The sequence below is a fragment of the Squalius cephalus genome, assembly GCF_949319135.1.
Source record: "Squalius cephalus genome assembly, chromosome: 18".
Taxonomy (NCBI): domain Eukaryota; kingdom Metazoa; phylum Chordata; class Actinopteri; order Cypriniformes; family Leuciscidae; genus Squalius; species Squalius cephalus.
Genome location: NC_137139.1, coordinates 18701594 through 18719460, shown reverse-complemented (window position 1 = coordinate 18719460; position 17867 = coordinate 18701594). Strand labels below are relative to the sequence as shown.

At 39.7% G+C, this 17867-nt stretch overlaps 1 protein-coding gene across 5 annotated transcripts in view; it reads left to right on the top strand.

The window, feature by feature from the left end:
• Positions 1–17867, top strand: part of atp2b3b (ATPase plasma membrane Ca2+ transporting 3b) — a 63132-nt gene that overhangs the window by 14995 nt on the left and 30270 nt on the right. For all 5 annotated transcript variants that reach the window (XM_079849042.1, XM_079849043.1, XM_079849041.1 and 2 more), the window contains exons 3-5: positions 11451–11648; positions 15255–15512; positions 15765–15890. In XM_079849042.1, coding sequence (XP_079705168.1) covers positions 11451–11648; positions 15255–15512; positions 15765–15890 — 582 coding nt within the window. The remainder of the gene's footprint in view (positions 1–11450; positions 11649–15254; positions 15513–15764; positions 15891–17867) is intronic.

Below are 17867 nucleotides of genomic sequence, written 5' to 3'. Positions count from 1 at the left end.
ATGGACTGTGACGGGCTGCTATTTGGATCTGAAAATAGTATATCTAGATCTAGTATAGTAGATAGTAGTATCTATAGTAGATAGTAATAGTAGATCTAGTATAGGGCGGAGCCCGCCATCCTTCTTTGGTACTAAGAAGTAACGGCTGTAAAACCCCGACTCGCTCTCTGCCAAGGGGACGTTTTCCACCGCCCCTTTCCTCAGCAAATTCGCTATTTCGGTGCGAAGTAGATGTGCTACTTCCTGATTCACTGAAGTTTCGACCCAGGCTGTGAAGAGCGGTGGTCTGCGAGCAAATTGTAGCAAGTAGCCCTGTTTCACTATCTTTAGCACCCATTTTGAAGCCCTTGGGATCCCTTCCCATGCTTTCACGTGAATGGCCAGGGATAGAATGAAATCTGGGTTCGCGTCGCTCGTATACGGGGACGCGGAGACCCGGCCATGATGACGTACTTCGTTCATCATGCTCATTTCAAATGGGGCAGATGGCACTTCGTGCAGTGGTTCTGTAACTGGCACCCCGGCTGTATAAACGGGGAGATGCTTTATTACAGGCACAGCTCTGTGAGCTCGCGGCGCGAGGCCTGAGCTGGAATATGACCAGACATAATGCTCTTTTTGAGATTTATGTGGGTCGGCGTGAAAACGGCGTTTGTGTGCAGGCGAGCGAGTTGAGGAACTGACTCGTTGGCTGCTAAATACACTCTTCGAGTCACCTCTGCTGAGGGAACTGAGAGAGCAGTTCGTGCTGATTTTGATGGCGGTCCGGCCGCGGTGGGACTTAACCATCGGCGCCTTGCTAGGGGGGCTAGGAAGACTTAGGAGGCTCAAAGCTCGGCGCGAGCTTGTGCCTAGGTCCCAGGGCGGGAGGTGGTCTGCGGAGGCTGGTAGAGCACAAGCACTGACGTGCATCCCGAGCCTGGCGATGTTGTGAAGCGGGCGGAGGAGGCGGTGGGGGTGCTGTTTTCACTGGAACTCCGCGGCAAAAAGTGTCTCATAGCCTGAGACGTTTTCTGCACCTCTGTGTATCGCTCCGCGAAGCCCTTCACCGAGGGACCGAAGAGACCAGCTGGTGAAACAGGGGCGTCCAGGAAGGTGGCGCGGTCAGACTCAGACATGTCTGACAGCGTTAGCCACAGGTGACGCTCAGTGACGGTGAGAGCGGCCATGTTGCGCCCGATAGCCTGGGCGGCGGTCTTGGTAGCTCTGAGAGCTAGGTCCGTCGCGCTTCTCAAGTCCGTCACGCCCTCCGCTGATGGGCCAGCCTCGTCCAGTGAACGGAGAAGGTTGGCCTGGTAAATCTGCAAGACAGCCATGGTATGCAGAGCGGATGCGGCCTGACCAGCGGCGGCGTAGGCGCGACCAATCAGCATCGAAGTAGTCCGGTAGGCTTTGGTAGGCAGAATCAACTTGGACCGCCATCCTGCAGAGGGCGGACACAAGTGTGTCGCTACAGCTTCCTCGACAGGAGGAACGGAGAGATATCCCCTGTCTTTCGCGCTGTCAACCACGGAGAGCGTCGAAGAGACAGAGGATCTCAGCCTGGCCGAAAACGGGGCTCCCCACGACTTGGAGAGCTCATCGTGCAGCTTGGGGAGGAAGGGAGCGGGCCTCGAGACAGGTGCAGAGCGGCGTCCAGGCAGAAAACAGCCATCCAACCTGTTAGGCGCGGGCTCCTTGGGCACAGACCAGTCAAGGCCGAGGTCCTCCATGGGCTTTGTGAGGAGGCGGAGAAGCTCAGCGTCGACGGAAGCCCTCACGCTGGATTCCTGAGTCGACAGGACGGGGTCAGGGTTGGATCCCGACCAGTCCTCGCTCCCGGACGCAAGGATCGAGCAGCTGTCATCCTCCGCGACATCCCACTCCATCTCTTCGGCCGCCGCGGCAGCGGGTCATTGGCCGTTGAGGAATGAGACGGGTGACTCAGAGAAAGAGGCTCGCGGGGACACCACCGGCGAGTGCTCTTTCACAGAGACTTCTGGTGGCCTTTGTGAGCGGCGCTTTTTATGGCGCGGCCCAGCAGGAGGCGTGGATACAGCGGACTTGATGGCGAACAAAGCCTGTCAAGCCCGCAGGGTCGAGAGAGGCAAAGATTCGCATTCACGGCAGCCGCCGTCGGCGAGCGCGTGGTCCGCGTGTTCTTTTCCCAGGCAGGAAGTGCACAACTCGTGGCGGTCGAGCTGCCTCGCCTATGTCTGCCTGCTGCAGCAAATGCGTTTTACATTTAAAAAATTAAGGATAATTTTTTGCTTCAGTATTCTCGAGAAAAGGAGTTTTCCTGTAGCGTAAGCTAAACTTACACAAAACAAGAGTACTTTCGTAAGAGAACTTGTTAAACGTGGTGTATAAGAAAAAGAAAAAGATATGCGTATGATTATTATTATTACTCTTTAAGGTTATTTCTATGATTAATCCTTTCAAACATTATTCTTGCATTGATACATTTATGCTTTTTGTCTATTGCATCGTTTAAAATCATATACTCATAGTTATACTCATATTCAAATGTTCTATTCAGACCAGACATTTAGTATAGCCTACTTCTACTCTGACAAATGTACGTCTATTTCTGGGCTATAGACAATAGCAATTTGTTTTTATCCGTTTTCTGCTCAGTGTGGTATCTTGTCTAATTATATATATGTGTGGTAGGCCTATCTTGTTTAGGCTAGTTTCACATGAGATGGTTATCTTACATGGGATGGGATTAAGCTCTATTTGCATAAGGTCTAGGCATGATGGAAATAATTGTTTGGCCATTTCTGCTTCTTAGGGCTGGTTCACACAGAAAGCGGTTTTGCTTTGAAAAACAGAAAAAAGATGCAGGCAGTGGAATGGGGAAAAAGCACAAGGTCTCTATATGCGTCTTTTAAAAGTTGAACTTATTTTAACTTGGGTGCCGCGTCGTATCATGCGCGAGATGCTGCAAAAGACGCGAGATGTGAGCGCAACGTCATACACTGAAAAATAAACTAGCAGTGGAATGGAAAAAAAGTGATTTTCCGGTACAGGATGAGAGCTTATTAATTGCGAAAACGATTATTTATTTTTGCTAATTATTATTTTGTTTCAGTTAGTATTTCAGTAACTGTTGTTAGTTTCGTTTAGTTTTTCATTTATGTTGAAATTTCTATTTTATTGCAGTTTACAAAAATGTTTTTTGACCAATAGTTTTAGTCTTAGTTTCAGTTTTCGTTTACGAAAATAACCTTGATAGACACACGTCCTCTCCCTGGCAGATTCGTAACATCTTTAGTTGATTGGAACTTCTTAATTATTGCCCTGATGGTCAAAATGGGGATTTTCAATTCTTTAGCTATTTTCTTACAGCCACTTTCTACTTTGTGATGCTCAACAATATTTTGATGCACATGCACATATTCTTTGCTTTTACTCATTGTGATGGATGATTAAGGGAATTTGGCCTTTGTGTTTCCTCATATTTAAACTCATAGTCATAGCTAGACAATTGTATGTTCCTAGTCACCCTGGTGTGCTAAAAAAGTGTAAATATTAATGGGAATATACTTCAGAGATATTTTACTCGTAAAAAATTCTAGGGGTGCCAATAATTGTGGCCAACATGTTTTGGAGAAAAACATTTATTTCATAATGTGATTTCCCCCCCACTTTCGATTCTTTTACTTCAATGAAAGTTTAGATTTTTGCAAATTTTTTGAATGAAAGATCAAAAGGATAAACAATGCAGATTTATTTTTTACAGCCATTTTTGATCATATTTACCAGGGGTGCCATTAATTCTGACCACAACTGTATGCGTGTAGGTGTGGGTGTATCTGTGTGTAATATGAGTGTGGATTGTATCAATATTGCTTTGTCCTGTTGTGTGATATTTTCAAGTTTTAATTTTGTGCTTAATCGCACCGGAAGTTGCGGTGACAAATGGCTATTGCACAAGCGATTGTGCTATCTAACACATTTTGGGAACACAGTGCAGCATGATAATGAGCTTGCATATAGCTGGAAACATTTGCTTCTTCAATAGTGAAAATTGTTACGGTCCCGTCTTCCACATGTTACCTCTGGGGGCAGTATGATGTTAAAATTTGATTGGCTGGAGACTTCATTGTTAATTGGTTAATATGTGGGTGGAAAGTATAAAAGTTTGTAATAGTCAACAGTAATTCTTCTGGTGGAACTCAGTTCTCCAGAGAAGTCATCTGCTTCAACTTGCTCTCATTTCTTTTGTTTAATATTCATCAACATTTATTGCCCCATTGGATCATAATTTTCTTTTATTGTTTAATCCCTAGACTTGGTGTTATTCTTGTAACTTATAATTTCCTTTATAATAAATAATCATATAATTGAAATAGTTTGTGATCCTCTTTATTTGACGGCTGGGAACAAGTTGGCCATGACAATATCTCTTGAAATATTTCTTCAGCCGATTGGTAAACCACAGTTTGAAACCATAGTATTAGAACATGCCCAGTTTTATTTTTTAATTTTTTTACCTTAATAGTTAATAATCAAATTCCTACCATCAGTGCTATTAAGCAGGAAGCCATTTTCTTATGTGAGTTTTCTAGTGAGAGCAGAAAAAAGCACCATCACAATATTATTTATCACTCATCTCAGCTGATTGGAATGATTTTATTGTATTTCATTTTTTTAGTAAAGTCCAGAATGTAAGTGTCACAATCTCAGTCACCTCAGCACACTACACTTCCCATAATCCTCTCTGATCGTCACCTGCACTCTATCCTCAATCATCCACACCTGCTATCATTCACCTTCATCAGCTCCACTTCATTTAAGCCTGCTTTACACACTCATCAGCGTCTGGTCTTGTCATTCCACACTGAACCGGAACCTGACTACTTACCTGTGCATCGAACTGTCCCGTCCTTCGTCTTCTTCAGTTTTCTGTGTGTCATCGTCTGCCAGTCTTCAGCCCACCAGCCACTTCTCTTCACTACATGCAACAAGATATATGACTTATCATTCACATGCCAGTATCACCATCACAATCTGCAATCCAGAGACTCGCCTGCTCTGACTCGTAAAACTCGTAAACTCTGTTCAGACATTACCTGTATTTGCACTCTTCTGTTCTATGACAGTAAGAAGTGCAATAATTGTATTAGTTCAATCACTAGATGTTTTTTTAGACATTTTGCTTAAAGGGATAGTTCACCCCAAAATGGAAATTCTCTCATCAGTTACTCATCCTCATGTTTCAAACTCACTAAACTTTTGTTCATCTTTGAAACAGTTTTTTTTTTTTTATGAAACCTGAGAGATTTCTGTACCTCCATTGAATGTCCATTACACCAAATCTTTGATGGTTCAAAAAGTTGAAACAGAATCCATATGAATTGGGCTGTTTTAGGTCTTCTGATGAGACACGATCACTTTGTCTGATGAACAGATTTAAAGGTGTAATTTACCACTGGCAAGATGGGTTTTTAATAAAACTTGGCTGTCTAAGCAGTAGAAAGTCTACATGACTAGAGAAAACAGAAAAAGGGCTATGTTTTCTTTTGTCAAAAAAATAGGGAAACTTCAACACCCATAATGCACTGGGCTCAATCCGACTGTCGTTGGGAAGGGATACAAAGATATGATGTGTAGTTTTACTAAAATGCCTTGAGCTGATAAATAAACCAAGAGATCTGGGGCAGGTAAAATTGAGAGTACACATTGTTCATTTACATATGCCATGACACTGTTAAAATACAAAGCTGGTTGTTATTCGCCAAACTGTCCTTTAATTTAGGCTTTTATTCACATCACATGCTGTATAAACATTGATAAACGCACATAAATAAAGCTCATCAAATATGTAATAATGTATATTGCACGCAAGCACATTTGAGCATCTGTTGAGTATATTTGATGATCTCTTTGTATGTGCATCGATCAATGTATGTGATTAAAAGCCTAAATTAAATCTCAAATTAAAACCTCTTTAATCGACTCTTTATGAATGTTTTGAACAGTCAACGTTTTGGTTCAGTGGACTTTTAAAGGAAGGACAGAAGTCTCTCAGGTTTCATTAAAAACATCTTCGTTTGTGTTTCGAAGATTAAGGAAAGTCATATGGGTTTGGAACAACATGAGAGTGAGTAGATGATGGCAGAATTCTCATTTTTCGGGTGAACTATCCTCAGGTAATTTTTGTAGCAACAGTTGGAAAATGTGGTTGTTAGAATATCAGATGTTGCCCTGGTGTGTAAAAGCCCTTTCAGGAGTAACATCTAACATAAACTATAACACAGAAGGTTTCGGAACTTCCACTGGTGCAATGGTTGAGAAGACATGAAAGCTTTCAGACCAGCTATATGTATGGACATAGCTAACAGCTGTCATCAGGAACTGCTCTGTTGACAGGTGATAACAAAACCTGATGCTCCTGATGCTAATAGTCATACAATAAGAGGAGTTTGCCTCTAAGTGCAAGTAGAAGCAGAACTAATCCTGTTACATGACCATGACAAAGCAGAGACAACAGGAGAGGAGAGGAAAGCGGAGGGGGTGGAGATGAAGTGATGCTGAATAAGGCTGACACTGTGAAGATGAGGCCCTGAAAATGGAAGTCCATTAGTGTCTCACCATCCTCTCCAGCAATACGCTTCAGTGTGCGGACCGCAGATCCACGGATCTCGGCCTGCTATAAACACGATTTTCAGTGCTGGCCGTGGACGTATCAATCTATCAGCCTGAACGTACAGATACCTGTTCTGCTGCAGCAGGACATGGAGATCCGAGAGCAGTGGGGGTGGAAAGAGAATGAACAAGAGAAGCGAGAGAGAGGGAGGTTAGGAAGGAATGGAAGGAGAGAGAAGAAACTCTGGTATAGCTTGCCGCATTGTCAAGGACACACCAAGGGGAGATGGCGAGAGAGAGTTAGAGTGAGTGAGTTGGGTGGGGGGAGAAGGAGGTGGGGTGTTTGAAAAGCAAGAGATTCTTTAAAGCGAATGGATGCGGGCATGGCTACTCAGCAGTTTTTCTTAAAGAGACAGTTCATCCATGAAAATCCTGCCTTCATTTGCTCACCCTCCTGTTGTTCTAAACCTGTATGACATTCTTTCTCCTGTTGAACACAAAAGAAGACATTTTGAAGATGCAGTTATAATGAAAGGGGACTGGAACTTTAGATAGCTTCAAAATAGACACAAAAGTATCGTAAGAGTGGTTCATTTGATGTTTGCTACATTATTCCATATGTTCTTATGTTCTGTGAGGAACAGACTGAAACTGATTGATTTTTATTTATTGATTTGCCAATTTTATTCATTGATAATCCCCTCTAGTGAGCTGCAGTTACTGAGTAAACTAGAAATGAATCATTCAATTTTGTAACCCGTATCAGTCCGAATCATTTTGATCGATGTGAACCAATCAGTCAAATTAATGAAAAGATACGATTCAGGAAAACAATTCCTTCACAAATGAAATCAGAGACCTTTTTTTTTCTCTTATAAATGAGCCAAGGATAGCTAGGTGAGATTTTTCAATAAATAATGACTTAAATTTCAGTATTTTTCTCTCTGCTGTTTACCGCAGCAACCATTAGTGAACCAACTAGATCAGTCTGATTCATGAATAATTCATCAAATTCAAGATTTCATCACAAATCAGACGTAGCTGCTTTTCTCATGAATGTGCCGAGGAGACTAAAAAGATTCTCAATGAATAATGACTTTCATTCTTTTAGAATGACATGAAAGTGTAAATCATTTGCTGTAAAATTTTACAATAAGGTCTCATTTGTTGACATCAGTAAATGCATTAGATAACATTGCCAACAATGCATATTTCTTAAAACATTTATTAATCTTTGTTAATGTTTATAAAGTTACAGTTGCATCAAAGTGCATTAACTGAGTGCAACTTCTGGTTTGAAAAGTGTATAAATAATCATGAAATCATCATTAAGACTATTAAATGCTGCCAAAGTTTTGTTCTTTGTAAGTTCATGTTAACTAATATAAAATAAATGGAAACCCTATTGTAAAGCGTTACCAAATTTTCATTTTTAGGTGAATTATCACTTTAAGAATCACCTTCTTCAGATGGCATGAGATTGTCGTCTTCATTCATCTTCTGTCCTTCCTGACTCTCTCTTTGTCTTTCACTCATACGTCCACTTTTCATCTAGAGTGTTGTATGATCATGCATTCAGTAAGGGTAATAATAAGGTTTAGTGCTGAGTGCAGGTTTGGAGTGACTGTGATCAGTGTATAACCCTCAGGTGCTCTTGCCATCAGTTGGCCTGATGCTCTGTCTCAGTCGCGGTATACATACCAGCCCACACATTCCTCCTTTGTCCACTTAAAGTATTTTCTGGTTGGATAGTCCTGTCCTTATACGTCTCTGAAGCATGTTCACTGCACACACGCATGCACACTCATAGACTGACGTCAATACTGCCTCATTCAGCTGAGCTGTAATGCTGGGTTTCACTCCGGGTGACTCTACTGACTTCAACATTGACAAAAAAGAAAAAGAAATCATGAATTTTCTCTCCAGCTCTAAAAGACTCATGTCTGCAAAAACAGCTTTCACAGCAGACCAATCAAAAATCTATTAAAAGTTTTGCATGTACTGCACTGAATCAATGACATCATCTGTAGCTGGGCGAAAAGGTGCCCGAAGACAGGAAGTTGAAGTACGGCACAATTTGTGCTTGATGTCTTCATCGCCATGGAAACTGCACAAATCTATGAAAGAGAGAGTAAGAGAAAGACTCAGAACGACTGAAAGACATAGATGGCTGGGGAAAGATGAGGGTTGGGGGGTTGTGGCATTGAGCACATTAAGTGCAATGTGTCTCATGTCTTCATATCTATTTCTCGTCATCCTTCCTTTCTTCTCTCAGCCCCTCATTCTATATGAGCCTTTTGAAATGAGCAGAAATATGCAATTAATTATTTACATCAGAAATTCAATATATGTGGCTCAGTCTGACTCACATCTTCTTTTACATTGGAACAATGTGCTTTAACAAATCGTTATGTTCTAATACATTGCGCTTGGGTCATTATTGTCAGTTGGTGCACACACTTGGTATTAGTGACCCTCATTTGAATCTTTGAGATTGTAAGATGGCTAAATGCGTGGTGATAATAGGAAAGGGAAGCAGTGCATATGCTATTAAAGGTGTCAATTAGCTCCATGGCGTATTTAAAGCTAGTGTGTGTGTTTGTGTGAAATGGTATGGGAGTTGTTCACAGTAGAAAACTGAACTCTTTATTTATATGCACTTTCTTCTGGCTGTAAGGATTAGTTTGGTCTAGGGCGGTCTGATGAAAAAAACTAGGGTCAGCATGATATATGTTAAATTCTGTTGACTTTGGAAACAGCATTTTTACATTTTCTTGAGCTGACTGTATTGGCTTATAATACATGCTAGCAAGCTAATATGTTGACTTATGTCTAGAAATTTTGAAAAGCACCCTTAGTTTACATGACGGAAACCCAGGTGCCAAACCCATACCTACACTGTAAAAAATGATATGATCAATAAGTTATGACAACATATGTTTTTACATTGCTTTAACTCATCAAAATAAGTTCAGCAATTTTCTACTTTTTTTCAAGATTCAACTAATTTTTTTAAGTCATTTTAATGTAATTTAAGTTGAAATGACTTAAACATTCAAGTTGATTGTACTTAAAAATTTAAGAAAGCAACTTTTTTTTCAACGTTTCTTTTTAGTCTTTCTGAACACAATATTCGCAGTCCGATATTTGAAGGCCCCCCTCTAAATATAAGCTAAAATACTTCCAGTATTTATGCTGTAATTATAACAAAACTGCTTGTTTTTTACTTTTTATTAACAGAAATGTATATATTAAATGAATGACACACAATTCATTTTGTGATTCCACAAGTTTCAAGACCTGTATGTTCTTCAATAAAAACTAAAGTCACTGATTTTTAGTTATTAGTTATTGATTTAATAGTTTTTGCTAGTTTTTAATATTGTTTTTATCATTTCAATTTAGATTAGAGATATTATCTTCATATATTCAAAGATTTTTCATTTAAGTCATCCTGCACCCTAGTGGGCCCGGCCCCCTGGTTTAGAAGCACTGCTGTAAAGGCTGGAATACACTACACAAATTTTGCACAGATTTTTGCCCCGATTTTCAGTCTGGAGGAGTCGGTGCTATTTGTCGAAATTGAGAGCCAGTTCACAGATTTGAGTTGACAGATTTCACAAAAAATCGCTTTGTGTATGATGGGACACAGATTTTTTCAGCTTCAGACTTTAATTCTATCCAGTTGGAGGATATCAAGCATGTTTGATATTTTAAGTCAATTTTAGAAAACAAATTATTTTAATTTGTCATGTACCTTCTTTCAACAAGGCATGTTTTTGTGTAAGTTTGTTGAGTTCAGAGTGACTTGAAAGTCTGGTGTGTGATCCTCGTTTAGTGTATGATACCCAGTTTTTCCTCTGGAGTCATTTTTAGAGTCTCCAAGTGCCTAGTGTTTTAAAATCTTTGCATATTTTAAAAGTCATTAGTTTAATTAGTTTATTTATTTATTTTTTATAAATAGGAATGCCTATTACTCAGGAGGTATACAGGGATATTAATCATTAGGGAGATATCAAGGATTTATCAGTTGAACTTTACAATGCCCTTGTCAAAAGACCATATTGCCAAAATACATTATGGCTAAAGACTTTTAAAATCCAAACTGCGAGACTGCAGACAGCTAACAACAACATCTCATTCTAAATGGTCTTTTAAAAGCAATGTGCCCTGCATTGGGTGAATCTGAATGCACAGGATGCTTTGACATTCAGCAGGAAAAGTCCTGGGCCCTGTGATGAGAGCGGCACACTCAGTTCCTCTATGGTACAGTATATCCTACTCATAAGTCTCAGCCTCAGACGTTATTCCCACGGAACGTTGGCTGAATGTTTGATGCATACTGTATATATGACACTCAAAATTGGAAACACTTCAGGAGTTTCTAAGTCGTCATCTGATTGGATGAATTCTACAAGATTTCCGGGAGACATGTGTGTCTCATTCTTTTAACGGTTTTGCCTGGAAAAAAAGCCTTTGTCATGCCAAACCCCGTCATGGAAGAAAAAAAGCCATCATGTTTGAGGGTAAACTATAGATTTTCAAAGGTGTGTAAAGCATGTTTAGTTCACACTCACAGCATACTCTTTAAAATACATCTATGCATTTTAGACAGCAGTCTGTTATTGTAGGGACATCAACATTACATTTACAGTAACAGACGCTGAACAAACCGAACTGTGATTGGTTGCTTTACATGTCTCTCAGATGGCCTGTGGGCGGTCCTTGGCCAATTGAAAGCGGCTATGGAGACCTTCTGCCGACCGTCTGAAGTTCTGGCTACACGAGACTGCCTACTCATTGGCCCGAGAGAGAGGGTGCCCACCTCTTAAAAAATTGTGACAACCCTTGTTTGATTCTTCTTCCTTTCCTTTCAGGTTTGTCAGATAACCCGACAGATCTGGAGAAGCGCAGACAGGCATTTGGACAAAACTTCATACCCCCGAAAAAGGCCAAGACCTTCCTTCAGCTGGTGTGGGAGGCATTACAAGACGTCACCCTCATCATCTTGGAGATTGCAGCCATCATCTCCCTCGGCCTGTCCTTCTATCAGCCACCCGGACACGAGGCCGAGGGTGAGAGAGAGAGGGAAGCTAGTCAGGGAGAGAAAGACAGGGATGTTAGAGGGATGAGGTGTATAGAGGAAATTAGTTAAAGGGATGGTGTGGGTCGAGGGAGGAGGCAATGACGGATAGAGAGTGGGAGGGAAGAGAGAGAGAGAACTGAATCAAGGGAGTGTGGGAGGAAAAAGGTGAGAATGAAGGTGAGAAAATGGACTGTCAAGCAGGAATGCAGAAAGAGAGAAAATAAAAGGGAGGAGTTTAAGGGTGCTGTGGAAAAATAAACAGCAACATGCAGCTTTGTGGAGAAGAATTCTGAAAGTTTTAGTCTGCATAATGTAAACGTCACTCTGCATAAGGAAGGGATATGTACAACAAGCATAGGCGGATTAACCATATAAAAATGATGATTTTGATATGTACAACAAGCATAGGCGGATTAACCATATAAAAATGATGATTTTGATATGTACAAGCATAGGCGGATTAACCATATAAAAATGATGATTTTGACATGTACAACAAGCATAGGCGGATTAACCATATCACCCATATGCCCATATCAATCCGCTTGTTGTTGTACATATCCCATCCTTATGCAGAGTGACGTTTACATTATGCAGCCTAAAACTTTCAGAATTATTTTCCACAAAGCTGCATGTTGCTGTTTATTGTTGCTGTCCAGGGGGGCACCACGCAAATATGTTTTTCTCTTTTACAACAAGCGATTCATTCTCAAACGTATTTCTAGCCTAGGCCTATATACCCTTTCATCAGAACGTTCGAAATTCCCTGAATGTTTTGTTGAAAGGTTATTATTTTCATTATTTTATAATTTATTTTTTCTTTTCTTTATGTGGACGGGTGATCTACCGCCAGATTCACACTACTGCGTGAGCACGCGCGTTTCATTTCATTGCCCATATTACACTAGCGTACACTAAAGTTGAGCTTTAAGAGTCTTATGCAATGACAAGCCAATCATTATAAAATAGAAAATAAGCCCTGGCAGGGTGATTATTTTTATTACTGTACATTTATTTGATCAGTAATACAGTAAAACAGTAATATTGCGAAATATTTTTACAATTTAAAATTTAAAAACTGTTTTCTATTTTAATATTTTTTAAAATGTCATTTGTGATGGCAAAGTTAACTTTTCAGCGTCAGTGTCACGTGATCCTTCAAAAATCATTCTAATATGCTGATTTGATACTCAAGAAACATTTCTTATTATGATCAATGTTGAAAACAGTTGTGCTGCTTAATAGTTTTGTGCAATTTGTTTTGTGGATTTCTTTTTTCAGGATTCTTTGATAAAATAACTTTCATATTATGGAAGCATTTGGGTAGCAATATTCAAATTGAAATGTAATATGCAAAATGACAATGCAATTTGTAAAATGGCAATGCATTTCTGTATTTAAATTTACATTTGCCATTATTACATTTATGCAACGTTTGGTGCAAAATTAAAATTAAAAAAAAATTATATAATTTACATTTGTCATTTCATACACTAGTTCCATATTAATCCATATTTTAACGCTTTATAAGTTGCCAAATTAAAATTAATTACAGAAATGATTAGATATGTTTAACATGTTCAAGCAAAAACTGTAGCAAAATGATCATTTAACTGTTATTTTTCTTAATTGCATTTACACTCACAGTTAAGACACTTGCAATTGCATTTTCATTAATGTCCCGCAATGAATGTAGCAAAATTCAATGGGCAAATTGAAAATGCATTCCGAGCCGATCACGTCCCCGCCCCCTCCCACCCTGTCAATCACTGCGTCAAGTTGGCCCCGTTGCATCAAATAGAAATGGGAGATGGTCATACATCACATGAGTCACTTTATTGAACATTACAGCCAGTTATGAAGAATTAAAGAGCGATCACATTTTTCGCTAGCTTTGATTTTGACCCTTCATATTCTGTGATCTCAGAGTAATAGGCCAATGCAATTGTAAGGAAAAACTAAATGATCTCCAACATTATAGTAAATAGTAACAAGAATAAAGATAATGTGTATCAGACAATGAGAATATTTTATACAAAACAAAACCATCATTAACACAGTCCAGCATCAGACAACAACAGCGCAGCAGAACATTCTCCCAGATGTTCCAACAACTGGTTCTATCACCTGCAGACGAGTAATAATCTTCGGAAACACCACCATTTATCTGTTCACGCTCCACTTCTTCTGCCAGTGAATATAACGCTCGTATCAGCTCTAGTGTTTCATTCCAACACCTCAAAACACTTAACACATAGCCCATGTTTACCTGTTGCCGAGCCCCGCCTTCACGCAGTGATTGACAGGGTGGGAGTGGGAGTGGGCGGGGACGTGATCGGCTAGGAATGCATTTTCAATTTGCACATTGAATTTTGCTACAATCATTGAGGGACATTTAATGATAATGCAATCGCAAGTGTCTTAACTGTGAGTGTAAATGCAATTAAGAAAAATAACAGTTAAATGATAATTTTGCAACAGTTTTTGCATGAACATGCTGTTAAACATATCTAATCAGTTCTGTAATACATTTTCATTTTAATTTTGCAACTTATAAAGCGTTAAAATATGGATTCAATTTAGGCTACATATTAAAACCAGTGTATGAAATGGCAAATGTAAATTATATAATTGAATTTTCATTTTCATTTTGCACCAAACGTTGCAAAAATGTAATGGAAAGTGTAAATTTAAAAACAGAAATGCATTGCCATTTTACATATTGCATTGTCATTTTGCATATTACATTTCAAATCGAATATTGCTACCTAAAGACTTCCATACGTTTGAACCGCGCGACACACGGAACATTTATCAGCTCAGCTCAAAACACAATGTAGCAGAACGAATGTATTTCAGCTGCTGACCGTCTCAATCACGTGACCACTACATCGCCGTGAGGTCCAATGAGCAGCATTACAGTTCGGTGTAGATTTCTTCGATACAAACCGCAAATCTAGTGCCTCGTGTCGTGATGTAAGCCAGATGAAACAGCGCTGACATTTTCAACAACACTGACGCGGTAAACAAGTGCTTTCCAATTCACAAGTGGCCAACATTTACCATGATTTACTCTAGTAAAGCTAACAGAAACCATTTGGATAATCATATATTGTAGACATCAAATGTATTAAAGGAGTATAGTTACAGTATTTTTTGTTATTAAGTTACAACAGTTTTTGTGCTTTTACTAATGCCCTTAGGCTACTGTTTAAAAAAAAAAATTAAAAATAGCATAGAAACCATATAGTTACTATTTACCATGGTAGTGAGGTTCATTTGTGGTTCATGCGTGTATCCTAAATAAATGAGGGTGTTATAATTTTTTACAGATGTTACTGTTTTTGTTTATGAAATACATTTACATCTGCATTCCAACTCAAGCTACTGTCAAATGTGCATTTCTAATAGACAGAACGTGTAATATTAATTTGTGAGATGTTCACGTTTGGCAAATGTTGTCATGATTTGATCATTAAAAAAATCCAGTTTTCTCGTTATCATACCAAACTATTTGACTGCTCAATACTGCTATTGAGCAATCAGAATCAAGTATGCCAGACAGCCATGTAATAGCAACCTCAACCCTCTGCAGGTTGTGGGAATGTGTCAGGAGGAGCTGAAGATGAAGGGGAGGCGGAGGCAGGATGGATTGAAGGTGCAGCCATCCTGCTATCCGTCATTTGCGTGGTGCTGGTGACCGCTTTCAACGACTGGAGTAAAGAGAAACAGTTCCGGGGACTGCAGAGCCGCATCGAGCTGGAGCAGCGATTCGCTGTGGTGCGCAATGGAAACGTCATCCAGATCCCTGTTGCTGAGATGGTGGTTGGGGACATGGCGCAGGTCAAATATGGTAAGTTTCCTGTTCTGCTGAGCTCAGAGAATGGAATGAATGCTGAGATTAGGCTTAACTCATCTAATATGAGGTGTGGATTAACACACAAATATATTTAGAGTGATGTTCACATGTCCACAAATCACAATGAGAATTCATTTGTTGATAATGTACCCAGTGTAATACAGCATTATTGGTAGGAACAGTGGATGCTTTTTGGGATATTAAGGATGCCCTGCTGATCACGTGATATTTATTTATCTCTCTCAGGTGACCTCCTACCTGCTGATGGGGTCCTGATTCAGGCGAATGACCTGAAAATCGACGAGAGCTCGTTAACTGGTGAATCAGACCATGTGCGGAAGTCGGCCGACAAGGACCCCATGCTTCTCTCTGGTAAGCGCCGTGTACATGTGTGGGTCATAGACGTTGATAGACCCTATTTAATGGGGGTTTCAGCATCTCAGCCCCCTGAAAAATCACCTGTGATTGTATCCAAGTTTAAAAACTTTAAGGTTCCTTACATAGGCTACAGGTCCGGATTTACCTCATATTGTGACATAGGCAAAAGCAAAACATTTTGTTGTGACTCGAAGACAAATGCAAGACGCTCTTCACCGCTCCTCAAATACATTAGTCAACATCTGAAGTGGATCAAAAAGGTTCATAAAGTTGTCCTAAGACAAGAACGGGCATTGTTCAAAATTCATGTATAACTTTGATGAAAGGTTTTGGTCCACTTCAAATGTTGACTACTATATATAAAGTGTTTCTTAAAGCTGCAGTCCGTAACTTTTTTGGGTTAAAAATGATCCAAAATAAATGTTTGAGAAAGTACATAACCAGCCAGTGTTCAAAACTATCTGCTTGCCTTAGCTTGTTTCAAAATGGTAAGCTTGTAATAATGTTTTTAATTCCAGTGGTACTGGTGGATTTCCGTGGGAAATTTGAGCATGTCTTTGCGTCATTACGTCACATCTGTACACATAAAGAAGGAGTCTCGGTTAGTAGGCTATATTGCGTGTGAGGATGTTGGAGGTGGAGATTTATAGTCTTTTCTCACAGCACTTGATATAATTAAACTTATCAATTTGATGGCGGATCCAGAAAGGTTCAAACGGCAATCACCTGTGACATCTGGAGATTCACCCGTTGTAAAATGCAAAAGACTTTGGACTTCGTAGTGGCTACAGAAAAAAACTGACTGGAACCGGGCCCATGCGAAAACAAGGATAAATATCGGAAGGGCTTTTGAAAGGTTCAAAAGGACGCAGAGACGGCTTTTTTTCCCATGCATCAGAATATTGAATAATGCAGTAAATATGCATCTGATTACAGATATGCGTGTTTGTATTTCAAAGAGAACTAGTTCTAAGGAACATTAATTTGTTGGTATGACAATTCGATTTTAGACTGCACAGAAATGGAAACTGAACTACAGGTAGCCCTAATACACATTAAATGTAGTCACGCAATGCTGATGCTGTTAACATTAACGATTTGAGAACAAATATAATCTGCAAGGTTTGACGTGATATGATTAGCGGTCGTTAGATTTAATCAGCGCGATTTACTGCAATGCTTTTTTCCCTTAGCTGGTCAGAACAAAAGTGGATGTTACTTACTTGTTCAGATGACATTTTCCGGCGAAAATTCTTATGTTGGTCATACTTCCAAAAAGTAGAATCTGTGATTCTGAATGACAGGATCCACACCGGCGCGGCGACTGACAGCCGCACATTCTCCTCAAAACATTGGATCCATCCGCGATTTGCCGTGCCGAGGCACAACCCACGTAAAGTTGATAATTCCGCGAATAACTGCAATTGCAGATTTCAGACAGAGATGGCGACAAAGAGGAAACTACGGACTGCAGCTTTAAGTAAAGAATATGCTGTACTTAATCAAAGAAACAGTTCTTTATTTACCCTTGCATCGTAAATAAGCAGAGACGCTCCAAACTGCTCATGAGCTGCACACATGTATAAACTCTATATGCATGTGTTTCTAATTTTGCTTAATATTTTTGTTTAATTATAACTACAATAAATATTATAAATAGTTGTTATTTTTATTGTAACAGTACAGAGTGGTGCAGGGATGACGTCAAAACCTGGAAGACTAATTCATCCCTGGTTCCCTCGAGATTTTCCTATGGGTTTTTAAAATGTTATTTTATTGTTTTATGACGATACTTCAACGTTTTACTCTACAACATAAATGACACACACTCATCTCAAAAATACAAATTTTAAAGCTGTTATGTTTTTTTTTTTAAATTTATGTTTCTAATAAGTAACTAGATAAGAATGTTTGGGGTGTGAGTGTGTGCAGTTTACGTAGAACAAAACGTTCAAGTATCGTTACTCATAT